The 9472-nt window shown below is 47.7% G+C and overlaps 1 protein-coding gene across 1 annotated transcript; it reads right to left on the bottom strand.

The window, feature by feature from the left end:
- Positions 1 to 48: 48 nt before the first annotated feature.
- On the bottom strand, positions 49 to 8000 carry tmem240a (transmembrane protein 240a). Its single transcript, XM_039742545.1, has 4 exons — positions 7441 to 8000; positions 6917 to 7023; positions 2360 to 2568; positions 49 to 1153 (listed from the first exon to the last, which is right to left on the bottom strand). Exons 1-4 carry the CDS (start codon positions 7564 to 7566, stop codon positions 999 to 1001), a joined length of 597 nt encoding a protein of 198 aa, XP_039598479.1. The 5' UTR covers positions 7567 to 8000; the 3' UTR covers positions 49 to 998.
- Between the last annotated feature and the right edge of the window lie 1472 nt (positions 8001 to 9472).

The following is a 9472-nucleotide window of genomic DNA, read 5'->3' as shown; positions in this document are numbered from 1 at the left end:
TACACACACACACACACACACACACACACACGTAAGGAACGAGCTGGCTGCGAAGAACACAAATCTCCTTTATTTTATATTCGAACATTCAAATACAAAGATTGAAACCAAAGGTTTAACAGCAAGAACAGTTTCAAATCGGAGTGCCTTTGTGTGTGTGTCTCTCTTCTCACTGCTCAGGCCATGTCATTCTGCCATTGCACTGATGCCAGGAATGCAGACCATCTGTTGCTGTCCCCTCCCAGGGCAGGGCACCCTGTAAGGGTGGGCAGCACTTTTTCCGATTTGATTTGACCATGCTGCCCTGCCGTCTCCTGCACTTGTGCTTTCCAGATGGGATGGTTGTGTGGCATGGGCCGCCGACTGGCCGCTCACCAGCGTCTCTCTTGTGCTTTGTGCAGTTCAATAAGTGCAGAGACCCCGGAGGGTTCTCGAAGAATCTTGCAGGTCAGGGCTGCTGGCACTTAACGTGGTACAACCAACCGGACAAAGCAACACGGAAACGTAGGGAAAGGCCAAGTTCTCTGAGATTTGAGGTTGGACTAGTCCTTGAGAGCCTTGCAAAGCAGGGAGTTACCCAAATGACTTCTGATAGCTGCCAACCCTGAGGAGGTCTGACAGGGTGCCCCCAGGCTTCCCATCACGATTCGGGCTGACCCATGTTGGCAGGGCGCAGTGACGGGACTGCCTGCGCATGTGTGAAGTCTCCCAGCTGCAGGGCACACGATGTGCTGTGCTCGGCCACTTCAGCCGTCTATGCTGGCCTCTCTCGCCCCCGGGTATGCAGCCAACCTACCCAGTACAGAAACCGCTTCCCCCACCTGTCTGCTCAGACTGACCCAGGTCTTCTCATGCCTTCGCTTTCCAAGCCAGCAGATACCTGCCACTTTTCCTGAATGATGAACGGATGCTCCTAAAAATTAATAATCGATAAACCAGTTGGTGGCCAGTGCACAGTAGACTGCAGACCAGGAGATGTCTCCCTTGCTTGCTGATGGTCAGAGATGCCGTGGACTTGGGTGGCCATTGTGGTACAACTTCTGCTTGATGTGAACCATATTGCCACTGGAGTCTTCAAACTGGCGCAGCTGGGGCCGCCGCCGGAACTCCCGGAGATTGCAGAATTTGGGCAGCCAGGACCAGGCAGGGGAGTCTGAAAGAGAGGAGGGGAGACTATTAGTGATGACTGGGGTCTGGAGCAGACCTTACTCTACCTCCTCTTAGTCCTCTACATCATGTAAAAGAGTTGGAGTGGAAGGTGCTATATAGGACTTGATGGCTTCAGAATACACGCTACAGAAATCTCCCTATGCAATTCCTCAGGGCGGAAGCCGACAACCAGGCCATTGGAGGGACACGTGTGATAAAAAGGTAAAGACTGGCTCGGAGGGGTACGAAGCAGGCCCCATTGGGCATGCTGGCTATCTTCCGTTTTAGGCTTGACAGGGCATCGTGGCCATCTTCCATTTTAAACCCTCAGGCCTAAGAGAGCACCATGGTCTCCTCCTGTTTTGTACCCAAGTGGGATCATGGATGCCTTCCATTTTAATCTTGAAAGGGCATTGTTGCTCCCTTCTGTTGCAGGCCAAAAATGGCATCATGGCTTCCTTCTATTTTAGACCCAATAGGATATCATGGGTACCTTTCATTTTAGTCCTGAGAAGACATCATGGCCACCTTCAGTTTTAAGCCCTTAGTTGCTAGAGGGCACATTGGCCACCTTCTGTTTTGGACCCAAGGGCACCAAGGCCAACCTTTCATTTTAGTCTTAAAAGGGCATTGTGGCTCCCTTCTGTTGTAGGCCCAAAAGTGCACCATAGCCGCCTTCCATTTCAGAGGACGTCATGGACTCTCTTCATTGTAGCCCTGAGAGGGCAGCATGGCCACCTTCTGTTTTGGACTCGTGATTATCATGGCCACCTTTCACTTTAGTCCCGAGAAGACATCATGGCCACATTTCATTTTGAGCTCTTAGGTCCAAGAGGGTACCATGGGTACCTTCGGTTTTGGACCCAAGAGAGCACTATGGTCACCTTTCATTTCAGTCCTAAGAGGGAATTGGGACCCTATTTTGTTTTAAGCCTACGGAGGAATCGCAGTCACCTTCCATTTTTGTGTCCCTTTCATAAACAGATGGTCCATTGGACGTTTCCTCTTGCTGCCCACTGCAAGCCCAAGTTCAATTCACACAGTATCACCATGGTGAGCTGATGACCAACCAGCTTGAATTGGCCTGAAGCTTATTTGTAGCCATCTGTGCCTGTTCTGTGAAGATAACACTCAATCTGTTCACTTGTTACTTAAGAAAAATAAGTGCACTGCCAACAAGTTGCTGAGCCCCTCAATTGTGGCCACTCACCGTAACGCCGACTGGCCCTCCAGGCACGGACAGCACAGTGAAGGGCGCCATCCAACCACACCAGCAGCCAGCTGATGCAGAATCCGAGCAGCAAGCCCAGCATGAGGTCGATCTCCTGCTTTGTGACACTGTCACTCACGAAGTAGTTCTCCGAGGAGTCCACCAGGGATTGGTCACCATCGTAGGGGATCACATAATGAACATGATGTCTGCAAAACAGAAGAAGCCACCCATCAGCATCTGGTCAAATTTAAGCCTTGCCATTCTCTGCCTTCACTGACCTCAAACCCAAACGAGATGACCTTCCTCTCGACTGGGCTTCATTTACAAGCCCCATGTCATTTTCATCAGCTTCTTCCAATAGTTTATTTAGAGAAAGCTCTTAACTGTGTCAAATACTAGATGACCTTTCAGGTGCCTAGAGAAGTAGCATGGGGGCAAATGTGCCCACAGCTGCACTAGACATATTGTAGCTGACCAGCCAGCTTAACCACATCCAAAAGCATGTGGCAAAACATCTCCACAAAGCTGGTTGGTAGCACCCATAACCATTAAGCTACCCTGCGACTCACATGCCTAAGGTGTGCCAGTCTGAGTGGGCATGTAGGGATGGAGTGGCAAGCCATTCATGTTCAGCTCCTGCTTTTCAGCCAGAATGGCCATGGTCTGCTTTTGTCTCCTTGAGTTCAGAAAATGAGTAGATGCTAAGTGGCCTCTCAGCCTTCTCTTTGAACAGTTCATCAAAAGGCTGGAGGTTTGACATTTCAGATGGCACAGTAGCCAATGGTGCACAACAACACAATTAACTGCCAGCCTGTGATGGATGAGATGCATCACCCATTTACTGAACCCACTTTATCCGATTTTAACCCAACAGCACTGGGCACTGGGAGAGGTGCCAGCCCATGGGAGGGCACACTCATGCCAAGACAATTTAGAACTGCAAATTAACAGAACACTGAAGAAGGAATCTCTGGGCGAAAGCCAAACTGGACACGATCAGAGAGGGAGAACATCCAAACTCCATGCACATATGACGACCAAGCTGGTTTTTGAACCCTGCAGTGCCAACATCTGTGCCACCATCCACATTGCCTGAGACAGTAAGAGCCAGGCTACAAATTCATTCAGCAAACAAGGCGAGAGACCACGAGAGAAGATGAATCAACTCTGAAGATCTATCAACTCTGAAGATCTGCCTTAATGGGCCCACAAGACAAGCCCAGCATCTGGAACATGTAGACTACTGCACCTTCGCGTGGTGGACACCACAGCCGTGTAACCCCAGCGGCAAGGAGGACGCGTCACCCTGTCATGGCAGTTATGAATCCTAAGAATCTCTTGGTAGCCATCGACAGAACTCTGCAAACGTGACCATCAACCTGAACTTGAATTTGAGAATCAACTCCAAAAGCTGCTGACCACGGCATTCGCGGTCCTTTGGATTAATGTCGGATAAATCCCAACCGGCTCGGCGTCTCCCGCAGTCCACCTCAACATCGCAGAGCAGCCGCCGAGTGAGCGCACTGCCGAGCTTCCGAGCTGCACCAACTGGGCTGCTGCCAGTTAGACAGGCCTCGGGTGATAAAGCTGCTGGGGGGAAAGCGTATAGTGACGGAAACTAAAATGGCAAGCAAATAAAAATACTGAAGGATCCCCAGCAAGAGCGAAACTCTCTGACTTGACAATGTGCACTGAAAAGGAACGAGGACACCGGCATTGCGCGAGTGTCACTTAGCGGAGAGCAGCGCGGCGTCAGCGGGCAACACGCGAGCCCCGCTGGCTGTGGATGTGCGCCAAACGGAGGGAAGAATCAGCACAGGACCGGGCGGGGAGAGCTGAAGAATTGCTTAAAAACACATGACATCATCCGGAAACAGACAGCGATCGGAAGAGGCAAATAAGAAAGAAAAAGCGGTAACGATCTGTGTAGACCCTTAGCGAGAGCGTCCCGGCACGCAGGGGATGAGTTCGATGTGTGGCTCGGCGTTTGATGGCGTCCTCTTGAAACTGTCAGCAATCTATCTTAAATTGGGCCTTTCTTATCTATCTATCTATCTATCTATCTATCTATCTATCTATCTATCGCTTGTATATAATGTTCTTCACTCTATCACATCATATAGTGCTATTCACTATACACAGATTTCATACCTCTGTATAACTTCTATATAGTGCCTTTAGCATCTATGTATCTATAACATTATATAGGACCTTTCATATGTTTCCATTATCTTTTACAGCAGCTTCGTGTCGCTTTCATGCTGCCAGTTTTATGTCTAAAACTGTTATAAACTGACTGTCATTTCTATCAATCACATGTATATAGTGCATTTCACTTTGTCACAATATATAGTGCCTTTCATATATAGCTATCATTTATATAGCGCTTTCATATCTATCACTTGTATAGTGCCTTTCAAATCTATTTATATTACATTATATATAATGCCGTTCATATCTATCTATCTATCTATCTATCTATCTATCTATCTATCTATCTATCTATCTATCTATCACTTGTATATAGTGTCTTTCACCCTATTAAACATATCGTGCCTTTCATTTATACCTATCACTGTTTATATAGCATTTTTCATATCTATCTACTACTTGTACGTAGTGCCCTTAACATAAATGTACTATTACATTATATGGCGACTTTCATATCACTGTTTATATAGCGCTTTTCATATCTATCACTTGTATCGTACCTTTCACATCTATTTCTTATATTACTTAGAGCCTTTCCTATCTATCTATCTATCAGTTACATATAATACCCTTTGTTCTATTACGTTATGTCGTGCCTTTCATGTATACAGTACCTATCAGTATTTGCATAGCGCTTTTCATATCTACTGTATCCATCACTTGTATGTAGTGCCTTTAACATAAATGTATCTTTCGCATCTTTCTATTTGTCATGTATGTAGTACTTTTTATATCTATTAAAATATCTACTGTACCTCTCTTTTTATTACGGTGAAACAACTGTGTATATTTGCCAGTTATCGTGTGTTTTGCATTTCCACTAAATGTGTGACAACGTTTTTATTTTATCTGACATTCGATTCTTATTATTAATGGAAGAAAGTAGTTTCCAAACTCAGAAAGGAGTATTATGTTACGATATAACTAATTTGTATTGTTTGTCTCCTAGTTTTCAGTTCAAAATGTTGCACCATGATGATTATGACAATATGTTCAAATACAGCGCTGCTGCTTTCCAACTCCCAATGGGTTAAAAAAAATGAATGAATTATTGATGATGATGAACCAACAACGTGGCACAATGGCTAGCATTGCTGCCTTGCCGCTACAGTGTGACGGGCTCACATATTATTATTATTATTATTATTATTATTAATGTAAGTGGTTGTCGCTCGTCTGCATAGCTGGGTAGAAACAACAACAATAGTTATCATCCTAATGGTAATAACAATGGACGTTAGGGTGGCGGAGTGATTAGCGCTACTGCCTCTCGCTCCATTCTAAAAATCTCGGCCCCGCACACCCAAAAGCGATTTCGAATTGTCCCCCTCCGTGAATGTCGCTCTTGATCCCTGCCTTGCCTCCGCTTGTACCCGGATAGGCTCCACACCCCAATTACCTGTGCTGGGCGGATGAATGTTAATAATGATGTAGAAGGCACGGTGCCGCAGTAGTTAGGTGCCCCGTGGGCTCCAGGTCCAGTGGCTGTCCATATGGGCTTCATGCTGATTCATTGGTCACTCACAGTGGACTCGCCATGCCTGTGATCGACTGGAGCTCGGTTGCCTTCCGGTGCCTCGTTTACTTACGCTGGTTTCGAACCGTGAGAGGCTGACCAGTCCGCTCACTCGCCGGTGAATTTCAGGAGTTCCCAGTGGCGCTGGTGTGCTTGCTTTCGGAAGTACACTTCTAAACTGCACCCCCAAAACGCGTGCTTTCTGCCAGTCCCCAGTGTACCCCTCCACGCATTTGTACCCCTCCACGCACCTTCACCCAAATGCGTGGAGGGGTACACTGGGGTCTGGCAGAAAGCACGCGTTTTGGGGGTGCACCCAAATGTGGCCTCGTTCGGGTATTCAACTAGAAGCCAGATTTTGCTCTAGGTGGGGGTTGGGGGGGGTGATTGGGTTGACTCGTGAGCGCACACATGCGAGCTCGACAATCTCAACCATTTGACTGTCATTCGACAACAGTACAAACGAGAACACGAGTCTCCTCTGTACTGGGCAACCACTACTAACCCATTGTGATTTGGAGCCAAGCCTGCCAGTACACCCCCCGTGACCATTCCTCAGAAAGTAAGATGTCTGCTCCGGCAATCCGCGCACACTGTCTCTCGTGCACGCGCGTGATCTCCTCCGCGAAACACGCAGCCCCTCGCGCCCAGGGCTCTCTCTGTCGCTATGTGCTGACTGACCGCAATATCGCGATGTCCTAAGCAACAGAAAGGCTCTCCATTTTTGCCAAAAATCGCGCACATTGAGCTCGCGTCATTCATTCCCATTCCTTTCCCCCCTAACTGATCCCGTCCCCTTATTTTCGTCATTGTACTTATTATTTTACCTCCCGCAGTTGCAGTGACAGACGCGGTCCTCCCCTCGCAGGTGCGGCAGGATGTAGTTGTGGAAGCGGTCCAGCAACGCGTTCATGTCCATCAAACACGCGATCGCCTGTAAGAACCCACAAGTAAAGCATCGGGTCAGTGTGCAAGGAGACAACGAACACCCCACCCCCCAATCCCCCCCAACATACACACACCGATACCACCACACACAAGCGCACGTCCACAGATCTGTGCTCCCCTCGCTCACGCACACACACATATGCACACACACAGTCGCACTTCCATTCACACGTATGAACTCAAACAGACACACACACACGCAGTGTCGCATGCGCCCCCCTTACACCAGCATGCACCCCCAAACGCACACACTCACATCTGTGCGTTCACAGCCCCCCACCACTAAACTGCATGCGTGAGCGCCGCTGCCGTCGGCTGCCCGTCTTGGCTCTCCGGCTTTTACTTCATTTCTCACAAAATGACTACGAGAAAGGCGGCGGACTATGTTAAAGGATCCTCTTACCATGACAACCGATGCTCCGAGAATCATGAAAATCATGGTGTTACAGCTGATGTGCATCAAAGACCGGCTCCTAGCCAGCTGATCCGGTCCCGTCGGCGGAAGGAGGTCCGCGAAGGGGGGCGACATTCATGGGGGCTTCTCCTCACAGTCTCTCCCCAAAATGCGCGCCGGGGCTCCGCGAGCCGCTCCACCGCTTAGCGGTCAGCTATAGGGGCATCTTCGCTCATGTCAGCGAAAAAAAAGAGAAAGGAGAAGAGGAGGAAGAAGAGTGATCAGAAGATAGCGATTTCCAGTGAGGTTCGCCCTGCCGGCCCCGCAATTCTCCACTGGGACCCCCTGCCGCGAAAAAGACTTGCGATTCTCTATAGCGAGACTGGCAAGCGGTTTTTCTAACGGAACGATCTGCCCGGCGGGTTTTCTCTGATAAAGGTCAAACACTTCGCTTTTCATGGGGCTTCATTTCCGTTCAGAAATGCCAAATTTTCATGTCCCCTGCCAGGGGAAAAAAAGTGACCCGGCCAGGCTCCCGCTCTCCTGCCCTCCCCCCTCTTCTTTCTTCCTCTCTCTCTCTCTCTCTCTCTCTCTCTCTCTCTCTCTCTCTCTCTCTCCTTCTCCTCCGTCTCTCTCTCTCTCTCTCTCTCTCTGACATTGCAGCTCACATTGGTATTCTGCACCAGTCGCTCTGGGCTGGGCTGCTCACTGCTGGTCACATCTCATCAAGGTGCTATCCAGGATCGCCTTAGCCCGGTAAAGCACGATAAAGTTCCCGACACACACCAAAAGAGACTTGCGTGGGGGCATGTTAGCGGGTCCGTGACCGGCTACTTTGTCATCTCACCTCACGAGGCGTGTCCAGGTTCACTTCGTAGAAAGTGGCCATATTCCGAGAAAATCCTCGGCTGATTTTCTTTTGGGTTAAACTCAAGGGTGTCATGGGCTCCGCCGTGTTAAGTGATAAACGTGCCGCAGAGGACGAGATCTCATTTCCATCGGTAGGTTTAGCAGCGAAGGATCATCAGTGAAAATAAAACCAGATGACACGTTGCTTGATTGACCCGGTTAATAAAACAGAGGGTCGCGGGGCAGTGTGGGACACAAGGCAGGAGCCACCTCTGAATGGACAGGTCACTGGATACATCAAAGCCTAAACACTCATGCATAATAAATAATAATATTGGCAGTAGTATTAGTAGTAGTATAGTATTAATGTTGTTACTATTAATTTACAGGCAGGCCATGTAGGAATGGCCACGTTTTTGGATGATGCCACTTTCGTAGGTCTCATTGGTCTTAATGACAAGTCTGCATATAGAAATGACATACAACTGGTCAAATAGTCTAGTCGAAATAATAAATGTGAAGAAAATTAAAGAATTGGTTGGTGGGCTTTACACCCATCGTTATACCTTGACCAGATTGCAAAGACAATGGAGAACTTCAAGTGTGTATGTTACCACCATTTCCATTGTTTAAACATGAGAGATCAACAAGTCTGTTATGGACCAGGAGGTTCACGAGGGGATGTTCTTTTTGGGATAGCTGAAGAGACTTAGAGTGTCACAGAAAAAAAAAATAGCCATTTGTAAAGGCACATTATTGAAAGTGTTTAGACCATCTCCATCACATTCGTTTTGACAATCTTTTTGCAGAGGGCAGACAGCTGTGGTGTGCGTCTCTTCTAAAATCCTTGGCTAAAAGCTCACCTTCTACTTGTTCTGCTTCAGTCTTTAAGTAAATCTGAGGTCAGTCAAAGGCAGGACTACCAGATTTCTTAGAAGTACATTCCCACACAATATGATCTTAAATGTTGACCTTGTTCAAGCGTGTTTGTGTTGAACTGGTTGGCTGGGGGCTTTTGGGAATCTCAATTACTGATGGCCTAATGTAGAATGTTTGTATTGTTGTTTGTTTGCAAAAGCTAAAACCCATTTTCATGCATTTGACATTGTTTCATCAATAAATGTGAATTCTTCTTCTTCTTCTTCTTTTTTTGATTTTATTAAAATCACACAACATTACATACAAATAAATC

Source organism: Polypterus senegalus, unplaced genomic scaffold, assembly GCF_016835505.1.
Source record: "Polypterus senegalus isolate Bchr_013 unplaced genomic scaffold, ASM1683550v1 scaffold_3052, whole genome shotgun sequence".
Lineage (NCBI taxonomy): Eukaryota > Metazoa > Chordata > Cladistia > Polypteriformes > Polypteridae > Polypterus > Polypterus senegalus.
This window is presented reverse-complemented; position numbering and strand designations above follow the sequence as displayed.

What these genes read in the sequence shown, in the direction of transcription:
- tmem240a (XM_039742545.1), bottom strand. Translation starts at nt 7,566, where the DNA reads ATGTCGCCCCCCTTCGCGGACCTCCTTCCGCCGACGGGACCGGATCAG. An exon ending in TCGGAGCATCGGTTGTCATG is followed by an intron (nt 7,024 to 7,440) that starts GTAAGAGGATCC and finishes GGGTTCTTACAG; the next exon opens with GCGATCGCGTGTTTGATGGA. An exon ending in GAGGGCCAGTCGGCGTTACG is followed by an intron (nt 1,154 to 2,359) that starts GTGAGTGGCCAC and finishes CCTCTCTTTCAG; the next exon opens with ACTCCCCTGCCTGGTCCTGG.